Source organism: Grampus griseus (genome assembly GCF_964374135.1).
Source record: "Grampus griseus genome assembly, chromosome: 20".
In the NCBI taxonomy this organism is placed as follows: Eukaryota; Metazoa; Chordata; class Mammalia; order Artiodactyla; family Delphinidae; genus Grampus; species Grampus griseus.
Genome location: NC_139014.1, coordinates 29,596,488 through 29,614,378, shown reverse-complemented (window position 1 = coordinate 29,614,378; position 17,891 = coordinate 29,596,488). Strand labels below are relative to the sequence as shown.

The 17,891-nt window shown below is 39.7% G+C and overlaps 2 protein-coding genes across 2 annotated transcripts in view; one reads left to right on the top strand and one right to left on the bottom strand.

The window, feature by feature from the left end:
• The window catches only part of PPM1E (protein phosphatase, Mg2+/Mn2+ dependent 1E), a gene marked incomplete at both ends in the record, with an annotated part of 186,597 nt that extends 169,164 nt beyond the window's left edge, over window positions 1-17,433 (top strand). The window contains 5 exons of the mRNA XM_082678834.1: window positions 1,399-1,598; window positions 8,363-8,551; window positions 10,921-11,064; window positions 11,297-11,390; window positions 16,373-17,433. Of these exons, the coding sequence (XP_082534960.1) occupies window positions 1,399-1,598; window positions 8,363-8,551; window positions 10,921-11,064; window positions 11,297-11,390; window positions 16,373-17,433 (1,688 nt within the window). The remainder of the gene's footprint in view (window positions 1-1,398; window positions 1,599-8,362; window positions 8,552-10,920; window positions 11,065-11,296; window positions 11,391-16,372) is intronic.
• TRIM37 (tripartite motif containing 37) overlaps window positions 1-17,891 on the bottom strand; it is a gene marked incomplete at its 3' end in the record, with an annotated part of 154,439 nt that overhangs the window by 3,583 nt on the left and 132,965 nt on the right. The window lies entirely within an intron of this gene.

Below are 17,891 nucleotides of genomic sequence, written 5' to 3'. Positions count from 1 at the left end.
AAAAATGTCAAAGGGGACAAAGTCACAAACATGGTTTGCCACCCTGTACTATGTTAATGAGAAAAAGAAAAGCAACAAAAACCTTGAGACCAGATTTCTGAGTATAGTCACTGAAAGAAGAATTCTGAATAAGAAAACAGGTAAAGTTACAGATTAAGGCAACAGCAGGGTAAAGAATAAAGAAATGGGAGTCTAAGTTCCCAGGCCATTCTAGAACACGTAATCTCTCTTCTTTGAGATTTGTGCTCTAGATCAGAAGAGGTATGTGCAACATGTGTGCCAATCTGGCACACGTATTCTCAGGCTGTCAAGCTATATCTGATTGAGTAAAGTTAAAAAAAAATTTTTTTTGGAGAATTCTAAATTTTTTTACTTGGGATGTAGGGGGACCCTCTAAAATACTGGCCTGAGATAACCTAATCTTCCCTTGGTTATTTCAACAGCTGCAATTTGAGTAGAGGATCGCTTGAGTGGAGATGATGTGAGATACAGTCTCTTCAGTACTATTCAGTGTTGCTTGAAAGGCTTACACACCTGTCCATCCACTGAGGGATGCAAGGGAGCCTCAGAAGTGAGCTTAGTCTACTCCACTTAATGGGTCAAGTAGTAGACTTAATAGTCTAGGGTGAAGAATCGTCTGATTGCTATCTCTTTTCTTCTATCTAGGGTTATACACATAGACAGAATGTAAGCATGTTTTCCTTAGAGAAATATCAAACTTTTAGACTCATTTGTTAACCTCTTGGTTAAACTATTTAAGCTATTGCCTACCACTTTAATTTAAAAATACATCAGATAACAAAGATATATAATTTAGTTCTGAATTATAATCAGTTACAGGAAAGAAAAGTAAGGGAACTGGAGTGAGGTAAAGGAAAAGGTCAGGAAGAAAGAGAGAGACTTAAGACAAATGGTAATCAAAGTAAACTCTTCTTATTCGTGTTGTTTATAAATGAATGATCTGTTTTCATAAGGCTTTCATATTCCAATTAGTTGGATGACCACTGTTCATATTTCAGTCATTCTTCTAAGCACAGGGGGCTTGGGTTTCCAGATGATAACCTTGGCAGCCAAACAGAAGTGCTCTGAACTAGATGGTGTTGCCAGAGCACTTCACCGGCTGGAAGAACTCCAGCCTAGGAATAGATCAGCCCTGCTCAGAGGTTTTCTCCTCATGACATAAGGATATCTTAGTGGCAGCTGCTGGCTGATGGTTTTCTGCTAGATAGGTTGTCATTTTCTCTCTTCAGCAGCAACATTTCGCTTCTCTTGAGAAGGAGGAGCTTCTTCTATTAAGGAGGAGCTTGACCAAGGTGACCTACTTTGGTCTTTACCAAGCAGGCAAGTGAAAAGCAGTTTTACAAGGGTCTTCACTGGGGGTTTCTGTTTCTTTCACAGAGATTGAGACAGTGAAATTGGCCCGTTCTGTCTTCAGTAAACTACACGAGGTTTGCTGCAGCTGGGTGAAAGACTTCCCTCTCCGCAGGAGACCCCAGCTTTATTATGAGACGTCAATCCATGCCATCAAAAACATGCGCAGGAAAATGGAGGACAAACATGTCTGCATTCCTGACTTCAATATGCTCTTCAACCTAGAGGTAAAGGGCACTTCTGAAGTGTCAGTGAGATTTGGAAAGCAAAACACCACCACAGGCCTGTTTTCTACCGAGAGAACTTCTAATATGCTGTAGTAATATCTCTGATAGGTTCGAATAGGACTAAGGGCAAAGTGGCACAAATTTGCTTCCATTAGTTGAAAGGAAAGGAACTATTTTACGTTATTTTTTTTTTTAACATCTTTATTGGGGTATAATTGCTTTACAATGGTGTGTTAGTTTCTGCTTTATAACAAAGTGAATCAGTTATACATATACATATGTTCCCATATCTCTTCCCTCTTGCGTCTCCCTCCCTCCCACCCTCCCTATCCCACCCCTCCAGGCTGTCACAAAGCACCGAGCCAATATCCCCGTGCCATGCGGCTGCTTCCCACTAGCTATCTACCTTACTACGTTTGTTAGTGTGTATATGTCCATGACTCTCCCTCGCCCTGTCATAGCTCACCCTTCCCCCTCCCCATAACCTCAAGTCCGTTCTCTAGGAGGTCTGCGTCTTTATTCCTGCCTTACCCCTAGGTTCTTCATGACATTTTTTTTTTCTTAAATTCCATATATATGTGTTAGCATACGGTATTTGTCTTTTTCTTTCTGACTTACTTCACTGTGTATGACAGACTCTAGGTATTTTACGTTATTTTGAATCGGTAATGCATTCACATGGTTTAGAATTGGAAAATAAAAATCCCTCTCTTATCCTTGTCTCTCAGACACTTCATATCCCCTCCACGGAGGCAAGCAAAGTTACCAGACCTTGTGTAACCTTCCAGAGACATTCTATAAACATATAAACAAAAAAGAAAGCTGTTATATCTCAATAAAGCTGTTTTTAAAAGGAACCTATTTCTATAGTATAATCAAACGTTGTCTATTAAGTTCCCACATTACTATGTTTCTGAAGCAACACAAAACACAAACATAAAAGAATAAATTTAAGACTAAGACAGTTTTCTGATCTCATGTGACTTTACTTTTTAAATCTTGGTTTCTGAGATAGGAAAGTAGCTGGAATTGCATTTCATGAATCTCTGTGACTGACAAATTGGATCATATGAGCCTTGTCAATTTAATAACCATTTTCTTATCTTCCTCTTTTTTTTCTATTATGTTAATGCAAACAGATGTAGGTTTGTTTCCTATGCCTGTCACTTGCCGCTTTTCCTCACTCAAGTCCATAACTTAAAAAGTACAATGTAGTGATTTATACAAAGCACACTGTTTCCTTCATTTAGCAGCTAACTTTAAATTTTAGCTGACTGTCAAGGTCTGGTAAGCAGTGATGGTGGGCTGGTAATTGGTGCTTACGTTACAAGAAAGATCAGCTAATACCACACCCGTGCAAATGTAACCCCTAAAGGCTGTACTGTGATAAACAGCCCTTAAATCACTGCACCCACTTGAAGATTATACTCAGGTTTGAGGGCATCATGGCCGTTTGTTGACCTGGTTGGTTTTCATTTTGCCTCAAAAATCAACCCAAAGGCCTCACTCAGAAAGGAGCGCTTTGCTGTAGTGAAACAGACCTTGAGGGCAATTTGGGAACATATATTTAGACCCTTATAAATTTTCACACCCTTTTTAAATTTTTTTATTTATTTATTTTTGGCTGCGCATGTGCTTTCTCTAGTTGCGGCGAGCGGGGGCTACTCTTCGTTTTGGTTTGCCGGCTTTGCGGGCTTCTCATTGCGGTGGCTTCTCTTGTTGCGGAGCACAGGCTCTAGGCGCACGGGCTTCAGTAGTTGTGGCGCATGGGCTTAGCTGCTCCACGGCATGTGGGATCTTCCCGGACCAGGGCTCGAACCCGTGTCCCCTGCATTGGCAGGCGGATTCTTAACCACTGCACCACCAGGGTAGCCCCTCACACCCTTTGATTTGATAATTTCACTTTTTAAAAAAAAATATTTTATGTATTTAATTTTGGCTGCATTGGGTCTTCATTGCTGCGTGCGGGCTTTCTCTAGTTGCGGTGAGTGGGGGCTACTCTTCGTTGTGGTGTGCAGGCGTCTCATTGCGGTGGTTTCTCTTGTTGTGGAGCACAGGCTCTAGGCTCACAGGCTTCAGTAGTTGTGGCTCACGGGCTCTAGAGCGCAGGCTCAGTAGTCATGGCGCATGGGCTTAGTTGCTCTGTGGCAAGTGGGATCTTCCTGGCCCAGGGCGCGAACCCGTGTCCCCTGCATTGGCAGGTGGATTCTTAAGCACTGCGCCACCAGGGAAACCCGATAATTTCACTTTTACTTTTAGAAGGTAAAAGAAATGCAGGAAATTCTTACATGTTTTGTTTGACATAAATGTTTTACACAACATAATCACTAATAAAAAACTGGAAATGATCTAAGTCATATATAGGAAATGATTACTATGATATGCTCGTAAGATGTATAGTACTTATCCATTTAAATACTTAATGACTTGGGGGAAATGCTAATGATAAGGCAAATAACAAAAAGCAGGATATAAAATTTTATGTACATTATGATTCTAATTTTATTTTATTAAAAATTTACGTTTATAGAAAAAAGACTGGTTATCTGTGGATGGTGGGATTAGAGATATTTATTTCCTTCTGTACACTTCTTATTAGTCCAAGTAAACATACATTATCTTTTTTTAAAAACTGAAGTATAGTTGATTTACAGTGTTGTGTTAGTTTCTGGTGTACAGCAAGGTGATTCAGTTATTTTATATGAATATATATATATATATGTATTCTGAAGAATACATATATATATTCTTTTTCACATTCTTTTCCATTATGCCTTATTATAGGGTATTGAATATAGTTCCCTGTGCTAAACAGTAGGACCTTGTTGTTTATCAGTTTTATGTATTTTAGTTTGTATCTGCTAGTCCCAACCTCCTAGTTTATTTTTCCCCACCCACTTTCCCCTTTGGTAACCATAAGTTTGTTTTCTATGTCTGTGAGTCTGTTTCTGTTTCATAAATAAGTTCATTTGTGTCATATTTTAGATTCTACATATAAGTGATATATGGTATTTGTCTTTCTGTCTGACTTCACTTAGTATGATAATCTCTAGGCCCATCTATGTTGCTGCAAATGGCATTATTTCATTCTTTTTTACGGCTGAGTAATATTCCATTACACACACACACTCACACACATACCACATCTTCTTTATTCATTCATCTGTCGATGGACATTTAAGTTGCTTCCATAGACATACATTATCTTTATAACAGGGAAGACATCAGTATTTTTTTTAAAGAGATCCACTTGGCTCCTTTGTTTCTTCTGATGTTATATTGTTTAAGAATCTCCTCACCAATCTCACATTGTGTAAAGTTACATTCTCATGCCCACATAAAGCTATTATTGCCCTCTTCCTCTTTGTGATGATCCCATATCAGCCCACTCATCATTTAAAAACTGCTTGGATGAATTGGGAGATTGGGATTGACATATATACACTAATCTGTATAAAATGGATAACTAATAAGAACCTGCTATATAAAAAAATAAATAAAATTCAAAAATTCAAAAAAACCCCAAAACCAAAAAAACTGCTTGGACATGCAGTTTTTCAATTTTACCCTTATCCTGCCAATTGAGCTATTTAAAAATGAGTACATTAAAAAAAATTTACTGCTATTTATTTTAAATAAGAATTTTTTATCGAGGTATTTTGATTTATAATTAGTTTCAGGTGTGCAATATAGTGATTCAAAATTTTTATAGATTATAGTCCATTTAAAGTTATTATAAAATATTGGCTGTATTCCCTGTGCTATACATTATATCCTTGTAGCTTATTTATTTTATATATAGTCATTTGTGTCTCTTAATCCCCTACCCTTACATTGCCCCCACCCACTTCCCTCTCCCCTTGGTAACCACTAGTTTGTTCTCTGTATCTGTGAGCCTATTTCCATTTTGTTATATTCATTTCTTTTATTTAGATTGCACATACAAGTGATAACATACAGTATTTGTCTTTCTCTGTCTGACTTGTTTCACTAAACCTAATGCCCTCCAAGTCTATCCATGTTGTTGCAAATAGCAAAATTACATTCTTTTTTATGGCTGAGTACTATTCTATTTTGTGTGTGTGTGTATGTGTATACATACACACCACATCTCTTTATCCCTTTTTAAAAATTGAAGTATAGTTGATTTACATTATAATGTGTTTCAAGTGTACACCATAATGATTCAGTATTTTTACAGATTATATTCCATTAAAAGTTATTAGAAGAATAATGGCTATAATTCCCTGTACTATATAATATATCCTTGTTGCTTTTTTATTTTATACATAGTAGTTTATATCTCTGAATCCTATATCCCTATCTCACCCCTCCCCTCTTCCCACTCCCCACTGGTAACCACTAGTTTGTTTTCTATATCTGTGAGTCTGCTTCTGTTTTATTATATACGTTTGTTTGGTTTATTTTTTAGATTCTACATATAAGCGATATCACATAGTATTTGTCTTTCCCTGTTTGACTTATTTGACTAAGCATAATATTCTCTAGGTCTATCTGTGTTGCTGCAAATGGCAGAATTTCTTTTTTATGGCTGGATAATATATATCTATTTCACATCTTCTTTATCCACTCATCTATTGATGGACACTTGGGTTGTTTCCTTATCTTGGCAATTGTAAATAGTGCTGCTATGAACATTGAGATGCATGTATCTTTTTGAATTAGTGTTTTTGTTTTTTCTGGATATATACCCAGGAATGGAATTGCTGGATCATACGGTAGTTCTATTTTTAGTTTTTTGAGGAACATCCATGTTGTTTTCCACAGTGGCTGCATCAATTTACATCCCCATCAACAGTGTAGGAGGTTCCCTTTTCTCTACATTCTTTCCAGCATTTGTTACTTGTGTTCTTCCTGATGATGGCCATTCAGATAGGTGTGAGGTGATATCTCTTTGTTCTTTTGATTTGCATTTCTCTGATAATTAGCGATGTTGAGCATCTTTTCATATGCCTGTTAGTCATCTGTGTATCTTCTTTGGAAAAATGTCTGTTCAGGTCTTCTGCCCATTTTTTTTGATTGGGTTATTTGGGTTTTTTTTGATATTGACTCGTATGAACTATTTATATATATATAAATATATTTATATTTTATATATTTAATGTTTTTAACATATTATATATATTTTAATATAGTTTGGATATTACCCCCTTGTCGAAAAATGAGTACTTCTTTAGTACAAGGTAGAAATTCTACATGTCAGAGTTTTTTTCTAAAGAGTTCTGTTTATCAGTGTCATCTTCAGTGGCATTATAGATGGTTTGATTATATTGCTAAATTAACTAGTTGTAATAATCTGTATTAGATATAGATTTCATAATATTAGGTTGTATCGTTACTCTATGGACATTTATATTTGGTACTTTTGTAAATGTAATAGTTCGTTTCAAAAGAACTTTTTCAAAGCACAAATATACCTGTTGTTTTAGTATATTTTAGTAGTCCTTCCAAATCCCCATGAGATACCAACTCATCCCTACCTAATAGATGAAAAAACAAGCACAAGAAAATTATATGCTTTACTTTGTATATTTTATTCACTTTGAATGACAGGGCCTGGACTCAACTCTCCAAGAGCCCAAGGAAGAAGTCAAAGCTTCCAAATGAAAATTATTACATAGTGTTGCCTAAAAGGAGCCCAGAACTCAGTGAGAGTTCAGTGAGTTACAGATCTCCTAAGTGAGCCAGAGCTGAGATTTAAACACTTGAGTTGAGGAGAAAGAAAAAACTAAGTACTTAATGAGTTAAAGGTACTCTTGTGATTAGGCTTCCGTTGTCAAGACAAATCACAGGTTTGGAAGACTCTCTTCTGGCAGTTGCCACAGGGCTTCAAGCAGAGGGTGAGCTGGGAAATGTGAAGCTGCATCTTGAATCAGGGGATTAGGCAAAGACATAGACATCTGATGTGGTTCAAGTTTGGGTAACCAATTTAGAGACTGTGTTATTATTGTTATTTTTTTTTGCGGTACGCGGGCCTCTCACTGCTGTGGCCTCTCCCGTTGCGGAGCACAGGCTCCGGACGCGCAGGCTCAGCGGCCATGGCTCACGGGCCCAGCCGCTCCGCGGCATGTGGGATCTTCCCGGAGCGGGGCACAAACCCGCGTCCCCTGCATCGGCAGGCGGACTCTCAACCACTGCGCCACCAGGGAAGCCCAAGACTGTGTTATTTATGGTGAGAATACAGTGTGACCATGAATGATTTATGAAGGTGATATTATAGTTTAGAAGTATGTGTATGCTCTCATTTTCTCTGTGTATTTTAAACAATCTAACATAATTGGCCTTGTGCTTGGAAGGCCAGTTATTTCCTATTGTTCTCAGTTTCTGATTTTATTAAAGTACTTTCCTTTTGACAAAAATCCTCAATCCAGAACAGCCTTTGCTTTAATTCCTCCTCATATCTTTTCTTTCTCCCCCTCCCCACAACTTATAACAGCAACTTTGAAGCCAGTGTATGTAGGTGGTTTCCATGGTACAAGACAACAGCTTTCACAGTGAGAGAGGGCGCTTCAGCCTGAGCTAATTGGGCATGATGTGTTCCAGTGTTCTGGTGTGTAAACACAGATGCCCTAATGTTGCAGGTATTTTAGCATTTGATCAGGCACGTCAGAAAAGGGAAACATTTAGTCTCATTATCTGGGTGACAAAGCAGTGGAGGAGGATGGGCAGCAGTGCGGGGGACTGGCTCATTTGAGTCATGCTATACCTAACTCCCTTAACTGTTTCTGTGTTCCTATTGACAGGACCAGGAAGAACAAGCTTACTTTGCAGTGTTTGATGGCCATGGGGGAGTGGACGCTGCCATTTATGCCTCCATTCACCTGCATGTTAACTTAGTACGCCAGGAGATGTTCCCCCATGATCCTGCTGAGGCCCTGTGCCGGGCCTTCCGGGTCACTGACGAGCGGTTTGTACAGAAGGCAGCCAGGGAGGTATGCCGTTTCCACATAAATTCCAGCCATGATGCATTAGCTGAGATCTACTTGTTCTGCGGTTAAAAGGCTATTTTGGATTTTCTCTTGTGGTAGACATTATTTAAAGCTCTCTTCCAAACTATATTCTTGACACACAGTATTGGATTGTTGTAGTTCTGACTCTCTCTTTAGGAATAGATTTAGTGGGGTGCTAGGATGTACTGTATAGAAACTCCCAAGCTATAATTTTCTAGAAAGCCAGTCCATTGCTGGATTTGGCAGGTGACTTTTATCTTATTCACCATTGCCTGTCAGGTTCACACCAGGACCATCTCTCTAAGCAGACTTTTGCTGACAAAATCTGGATATGGTGATTAAAACAGTGGTCTGTAAAAGAGAAACAGAAGCTGGGATTTCTCGATACAGCTGGTTCTAAATGGGTCGGCAGTGTTTTGCTGTGTATCTCTTGAACAAAGTTTTGTTTGGAGAGAGTAAATCCTTAGATGATCCTTGAACTGATTTTCTCTTAACAGGAAGAAAGGTCAGAGCTCATGTCCTAATTTCTTAAGGTTAATCAGACCTAAGGTTTTACTCTGAATGAACGACAGGGGCTCTAAATTAAGATCTAAAAGTAAAAATTTTTATCTATTATCATTCTGGGCATTGGTACACAATTAACTACAGGACTCTATCTTCATTTCCAACTAGGGACTAACAGAAAGAGAATAACTTTTAATTTTAAAAAGTAATTGCAGAATTGTATACACACAGAAAATAAGATTCCTGCCCTATGACTTACACATTATTAACTCTTTTTGAAATGGACTTGGAGAGAACAGGGTAATCACTGAATCTTTTTCTTTGATCTCATAGTTATGCTACACAGCAACAGTGGGGTTTGGAATTAATGAAGCAATAATTCAGAACTACTTGGTGTTAAGCAAGGGCAATATTCTCTATCTCCCCACCTGCACCCCAGGTTTAGATTAATATGCAGATCCAACAATAGTAACCACTGTGGTCTGCAAATAGAGGTGGGGCTAGAAGACAAAATACAGTTGTTGACCTCAGACTTTGCCAGTCTCTGGAGGTCCGGCATTGCTTGGTTCTGCCTGTCTTGGAGCTGCCGGCTGTCATCATTCTGACTGAGGACAAGACCTGGCCCCTGAGAGGTGATCTGTAAATCATGAACGTGAAACTAAGAGAATCACCTTGTCTTCTTCATCCTCCGTTCTATCCCTTTTAGACTCTGTGTCCTCAAAATCATGGCTTTTTTTTCTGACCGTGTTCACCTCATTTGCTTTGCCAATGATCCTAGTGTCTCTTAGTCTTGCCAACAGTTCTCGTGAATAATTTAGGTTTGTCTCAGCAGTTACTTTTCTCCTTGTGCTTCCATGTGCTGCTAACTGCTGGGAAGAAAGTAGCTATTCCTGTTGTGCAGCAGCCCTGCCTCCTGTTCTCTCAGGGGCATATGTACTGAAGTGTCTTTATCGTGTGTTCCAGGGGGCTGAGGTTTTGAACATTCTGTGTGGGAAGACATTTTATTGGTGGGTGAGGATTTATAACAAACTTTCCCTATATAGGGAAAATGAGAAGTTGTTTTCTTATTGGATACAAGGGGCCTTCTACCATCTTGACGCATTGGTTCTAATTTAGGCCAAGTCCTTAGTAACAGAAAGTCATGCTCGTTTGGTAGTGACTCATGTCAAATGGAGATGTCATTTTAGGACAGTAGTATTAAGTACAGTGGTACTGAGCTATTGTGATGAAATTCCAGGCTGTTTGTTTTTTTATGCAATGTTCTGAAAGCAAAGGTCCCTAAAATTACTGTAGGAGATTTTATTTTTGTTTTTTAAAGGTACAAGCAACTTAGCACTCCAGGGGATGTATGTAATCTCTTGGCTCCTGTTTTAATATCCAGAGTATGGAAGCATTTGTTGTGTACACACCAGATGCTTTGTATGTTATTTTGTGAAGCCAGGACTCTCCCCCTGAACAAAACAGAGACCAGAGTATGGAAATCTTTACTCTAAGGATTGATATAGTGGCTTAGCACTGGACTAGGAGGAGAAAATTTCAGTTCTGTTCTAATCAGTTACCTGATCTTGGGCAAGTCACATAACCTGCCACAGTACCTGTGTATAAAATGGAATTGATAATTGTCTCTGCCTTGCACATCACAGATAAAATGGTCTGTATGTGTGTGTGCACATATAAACACATACAAGCACATAAGAATGCATTGAGAAATGGGAAGTGCTATTTGTGAAATCGAGCTATTAGTAGTCTAGCTTCCAACTGAAAAGTCTGTATTACCTATAAATTGCTTCTCAATGACAATTTGCTGTCTACTTATTTTTAGTGACTCTTATTTAAATTACTTTCAGAGCTTAAGATGCGGGACCACAGGAGTGGTGACTTTTATCAGAGGCAACATGCTACATGTGGCCTGGGTAGGTGATTCCCAGGTTATGCTTGTGAGAAAGGGCCAAGCTGTTGAACTAATGAAGCCACACAAACCGGACAGAGAGGTAAGTATGGTCTGTTCTGTTAGGGCACGTGCCACAAAGGCAGTCTTCTAGTCACGGATTTTCACGTACAATTATCACCATTATCTCAGTAACCACGCCCACCTTCCAAAGGAATGATAAAGAGAACGCGTTCCAGGAAGCTGATGAGTATTATATCTGTTGTTTACTGTTAAGGTAGATGAATAAATCCTGAATCCAGTTATTTGCTTCTTTCTATTACGTTACTGTACAGGACGAAAAGCAGCGAATTGAGGCCCTTGGAGGTTGTGTAGTCTGGTTTGGTGCCTGGAGGGTGAATGGAAGTCTGTCGGTCTCCAGAGCTATTGGTAGGAAAAACCGATTAATTTTTGTTTCTCCAAACTTCCTTTACCAGAACACTGTCTTATATTAATCTGATACAACAAGGGAACCTGAGAAGATAACAGATTTTCAGAGTGCTTATTACTGTTTAAAATAACATTTGGATAATGCTTCTTTTAATTAATTATTTAACCTACTCATTTATATAAATTCCATTCTTGAAAGAACTATATTAAGAAATGTTCTCTTACAAGTTTCTTTTTTTAATGGAAGCCTTTAATCTTTAGCATACAAATCTGCTTAAAACCACAGTGATTTTCCTTCCATTTTGGGTCATGCTTAGCTTAAATCAGTACTTTCCATAAAATAGAAGCTTCCCCCCCATATTTTACCTTGCTTATATCTTTAATTTTTTCAGTGAATTCTAAAATAACACAAATAATGTGTTTTTTAGATGAAAACAATTTTTACTATATTAAAATTAGAAAACTAATTTTACTGTATGTGGAATATAGTAATTTGTCAGATAACCCTGGGGTTTCAGCGAATCTGCTTCCCTGGACCTAAATTCTTTAAAAGAAGGGGAAGTCGATAAAACTCTTTGTCTAAAATTGAGAGAGTAAACAGCTGAGCTGTCTGGACAGAATGCAAAGGTGTGGTTCAAAGCATTGGGCTGTAGTGCTGTTTCTGTCTGTTTCACTTTTGCACCTGGGTCTGTTGCTTTAGGCTTCATGGCTCAGCTCCACTTTATGTGTTTTTAAAAAGAACAAATCAATGTGCATGTGTCTATATGGGTGGTATGCATATATGCATATAAACTGCAGTTCTCAGTCACTGCCTCCTAAATAAATGAAGTAGTTTGACATAGGGATAACATGGACAAATGGAATTGAGGTCTAATCCCCAAATTTTGCTTATCATTACCAAAATATTCCAGGAACATTAACAAAATCTCAAAGGACTGATTTCAGTTTCACCACTGATGTGATTTCCCTCCTACTCTTTGGGAAGGTGCTGGCAAGCTGTGAAGTGGCCCAAATGGGAGCAGCAGAGGCTGAGAGAGAAGGAGGAAGCTCAAAGATTCTGCAGTACCTCTTGAAAAACTGAGAGCTGGCTTTACCTTAGACTGAGGGAGTTATTAGGAACTCTGGAATAAGGCCAAAAGGGAGAAATTTCTGATTTCTAAAACACACCCTCAAATAGAATTATTTTTGACAACTCCAACCAAAGACCTCTTCTCTTGATCTGTCTTTGTCCGAGTATTTAGAAGTAACTTTAATGCTTGTTATAGAACCAACTTTATACTAGAGGATACTTATCATTTCTTGCTTCTAAAAATATGACACAAGGGGGAAAAGCAGGGAAAGAATGTCCTTGAATAAGTGACAATCTAAGAGAAAACCAGGCTGACTTCATAGAGGAAGTGACTTCTGAAGTGGACATGGAGGATAGTATGCAGAGAAGGACATCCCAGGTATGGCAAATACAAACACATGGGCATCTCAAAGGGCATGTCTTGTTTTAGGAACAGTGACAAGTGCAGGAGGCTGGGGCAGAGGGTGGGAGTGGGAAGAGATAAGTGTTGGCACCAGAGTACAAAGGGGCTTAAATGCCAGGCTAAGTGTCTGGACTTTGTCAGGTGAATAAGACGAGGGCCCATGTGGTCAGGTTTGTATTTATAAATATTTGTAATAATTATGGAAGACGAACTAGAGTAGAAAGCCTAGATGAGAGGTCATTCAGGAGGCTGTTGATACTACTTGTTTCAGAGATAGGACAGCTAAAAAAGGGATACAGAGGAGGGTATAAATTGCTGAGACAGAAACGACAGTTTGTGGGGGAAGAGGAAAGTTAACTTCCAGGTTTCGGACTTGTGTGACTGAGAAGACGATAAAACATTTGTAATAAAGCAGCAGCAGCAGTTTGGGAGTGGGGAGGAGGGCAGATAATGAGTTCATTTTGGACATATTTTATACTCTAGGTGCCTGTGGGATGTCTTGGAAGAGATAATTTATATGCAATTGGAAATACAGATCTGGACCTGAGCAGAGTTCTGAGTTAGAGATAGAGATATGGGAATTCACCCCATTTTGGCAATAATATTAGCAACCTGTGAAGTGATATATGTGTGTGTGTGTCTGTGTGTGTGTGTGTGTGTGTGTATATATATATTAGTTGAAACTACAGGAATGGATGACATTGCCCAGGAATATTTAGTGTGAAGAGAGACCAAGGATGAGACTCATTACTTGTAGAATAACATGAAGTCATGCTCTCTGGGTTTGTATCTTGGCTCTGCCACTTTACCAACTGTGGGTCTTGAGAAATTTACCGCACTTCTCTGTATCTGTTTGTCCCTTCGTAAAGCAGGAATAGTAACAGTATCTAACTCATAGAGTTTCTGTATTAAATGGCATAATACACACACCACACTTAGAACCCTGCCTGGCACAGTCTTAGCACACAATGATTTTTGGTGATTTTAAGTGAAGGAGCCAGTGAAGAAAATCAGGAAGGGATCAGAGACATAGAAATGGGGTATCACAGATGCTGGGGAAGGGGGTTTGTAGGAGTATGTAGTCAATAGGGTCAAATACTGCAGAGGTCAAGTCATAGAATTTTGAAAATAGAAAATGGTTGTGGATATAGGTGAATCACTAAAGATTTTTTTTTAAGTTGGAGGGAGGAATTGAGGGAATTCGGGCCTGATAAACTTAATTTTCTTTGAAGTAGGAAATTAGGCCATCTACCAAAATCCAATAACTTAATTGGAAAGAGTTGAAGAATGTGAGAAAGATTTGGAAAGCTCATGGAATAAAACAGGGGCTAAATAAGGACAAGAAAAAGGACTCCTGGGACTTCCCTGGTGGCGCAGTGGTTAAGAATCTGCCTGCCAATGCAGGGGACACAGGTTTGAGCCCTGGTCCGGGAAGATCCCACATGCCGCGGAGCAACTAAGCCCGTGCGCCACAACTACTAAGCCTGCGCTCTAGGGCCCGTGAGCCACAACTACTGAGCCCACACGCCTAGAGCCTGTGCTCCGCAACAAGAGAAGCTACCGCAATGAGAAGCCCATGCACTGCAACAAAGGGTAGCCCCCGCTCACCGCAACTAGAGGAAGCCAGGGCACAGCAATGGAGACCCAACACAGCCATAAATAAATTAATTAATTAATTAATTAAAAAAAAGAAAAAGGACTCCTGAGCAGAGTTCAACTCTGCTTAGAAAGTAAATAACACTTAACACTTTAAAAATACAACGCTTTTCAACTGTTTCTCCCCATGAGCCCTTCAGATTTATGATCCAAAGTTGACAAGAGGCACATGTTATCTAGCATATGCAGAGAGAAAGTTTTAGACAAAAGGATGTTGCCATTTCTACAATGGAATGGATAGTCATGCCCTCCCACCAAATTTGGGGGCAGAGTGTCATGAATTTGACATCCAACAGTAGATCAGGTGAAAAGCCAGAATTCTGGCAGCATTTTCTCTGTGCAGATCTTTGTATGTTCTGTTCCAACCTAACAGTTGCAGTAGCCTTTTAATTGAAGCACTAAGATTTTTGGGAACAGTATGACTCAGAACACATTTATTTTTAGAGTTGGAATTCAGAAAATAATGATGATAATAATACAGTCAGGTGGAGTAGGGAATGGGGAAATTTAGTAAAGTGGATTGGTGGAGGACACTGAATCCCCAGTGATTGGAAGTTTTGTTTTTTGGGTTTTTTTTTTGCGGTATGCGGGCCTCTCACCGTTGTGGCCTCTCCCGTTGCGGAGCACGGGCTCCGGACGCGCAGGCTCAACGGCCATGGCTCATGGGCCCAGCCGCTCCGTGGCATGTGGGATCTTCCCGGACCGGGGCACGAACCCACGTCCCCTGCATCGGCAGGTGGACTCCCAACCACTGCGCCACCAGGGAAGCCTGATTGGAAGTTTTAATTAGCTTTAACAGGCTACTGGGAGGTGCCATAGTATAGCAGTGAAGTTGACGAAATCAAAACCATACTTGAGGAAGATGGTTCTGGCTACCTTAGTCTGTGAAAAAGACTAGTTTCTTACTTTGTAGATAAACTAACCCAGGTAATTAAATATTAAGTAAGTATCTGTTGTTCAGGGTGTCCCGTCATGCAGCCTGCTCGATAGGGTATGTGGCCCACAGTGGTTCTAGCAGAGTTATCCATAGGGTTCCCATTGAGCTTTTTGGGCCTATCTGAGGATTAAACAGGGATGTGAAATATTGGAGAGAACTTTACTTGGGTAGGAGAGAACCTATAACAGATATCAGAAACAGTGACAATATGGCCACATCGTTTAATTAAGTATATGTAACTTCATTTTATCTTCCCCAATCAGATAGTTCAATTTTAGTACAATAAAATGGACAGTAATTGAAGAGGGTTTGTAAGTAACAAGTGCTAAGATCCAGATGCAGGCAGTCTGACTCCAGGGCTTGCACTGTTAACCACTAAGCTATATGCTACCACTTTAAGAATGATAAAGCATTTTGTAAAAAAAAATTTTTTTAAACTACTGTTTGCCAGTGAATTATGATACCCTAAACTAGGAACGATTGCTCAATACTCCATGTTTTTTATGTAAAGAGGTAAATGAGTATCCCTTGTAGTAATGTTATTTGGTTACCCAACAGGCAAAGGACCTGTTTGCTAAGGCTCTCTCCAAGTACTAAAGGAAAACAACGAATATAAACAAGCAAGGGATCTGGAAGTGCTCTGGATCTGAAAGTTCCAGAATGCTCTGTAGATGATGAATTATCTCAGTAATCTGGTGACAGAAACCTAGCTTAGTTGGGCCCCAGGTCTCCAGTCTGTTGCCACTCCAAGCACCCAATATTCAAGTACAAATTACTCCCTAACAGTTACCTCTGTGTCTTTGCTGATACTGTTCCCTCAACAGAGCACCCTTCTCTGCTTAGGCCATTTGAGCTGGCCATAAACGTTTTTACATGCAAGATAGACCAAAATCTGATGTATTTTCTAATGCCCACAGGAGATGCTGAACATAAGCCATATATCTGTGGGGATGCAGATTCTGCCTCTACTGTTCTGGATGGAACTGAAGACTACCTCATTCTGGCCTGTGATGGCTTCTATGACACCGTGAACCCTGATGAGGCAGTGAAAGTTGTGTCTGATCACTTGAAGGAGAATAATGGAGACAGCAGCATGGTTGCCCACAAATTAGTGGCATCAGCTCGTGATGCTGGGTCAAGTGATAACATCACTGTTATTGTGGTATTCCTGAGGGACATGAACAAAGCTGTAAATGTTAGTGAGGAATCAGATTGGACAGAGAACTCTTTTCAAGGAGGGCAAGAAGATGGTGGGGATGATAAGGAGAATCATGGAGAGTGCAAACGCCCTTGGCCTCAGCACCAGTGCTCAGCACCGGCCGATCTAGGCTATGATGGGCGTGTGGATTCGTTCACTGATAGAACTAGCCTGAGCCCAGGGTCCCAAGTCAACGTGCTGGAAGACCCAGGCTACCTAGATCTCACACAAATAGAAGCAAGCAAACCTCACAGTGCCCAGTTTTTGCCACCAGTTGAGAGGTTTGGTCCTGGTGCACCAAAGAAGGCAAATTTTATTAATGAGCTAATAATGGAGAAAAAATCAGTTCAATCATCATTGCCTGAACGGAGTGGTGCTGGAGAGTTTCCCTCTTCTTTTAATTTGGGTTCAACAGGGCAGCAGATATGCAGAATGGAGAGCTTGTCTCCTGTTTGTTCTAGGTTGGAAAATGAACAGTTCAAGTTCCTGGGAAAGAGAGTTTCTAGATTGTATCGTTTACACTACCACTACTCAAAGAGGCGGCACGGATTCAGATTTAATCCAAAGTTTTATTCTTTTCTCTCTGTTCGAGAGCCTTCCCACAAAACAGGCACTAGCCTGTCCTCACTTATTCGAAGTGGGAAGAGAAATAGGATGTTAAGAAGTTCTCTGCCATGGAGACAAAACAGTTGGAAAGGGTACAGTGAAAACATGATGGGGAAGCTTAAAAAGAGTAATGCTATTCCATACCCAGCTCTTCCCTGGAGTTTTAAAATATAATAAATAACTTTCTCTTTAAAGTAGGCTAGCTAGCTCTCCCCCAGTAAAGACATCACTATCAGAGTAGAAACAAGGTAGACATTTCTGAAATATTGTGTGCTTCATTATGAGCCATGGATGGCTCAACTCTTAAATGTAAATAGATCTCTAGGAAACTCACTACAGTGTTTTCAATCTAATAAAAAAGTACTGGCGGTTTCACTAGCAAAATTATACACCTGGTCCCAGTGACGTGTCTCTGTACCTACGTACCACCCCCACCCCATGACCCTTTCACGTCACTAGTGGAAGCTTGCAAGTTGGTTATTTCAGTCAGGAGATACAGTGTTGAAATCTCACAGCAGGTGAAATCTGTTCTGATGTGCCTAATAGATCTCTGGAAAACTTAATGCAGAATTAGATCTAGTTGGGGAATGTTCCTCAAAAGACTGGGGACTATAAGGGAAAGCCCCTCCCCT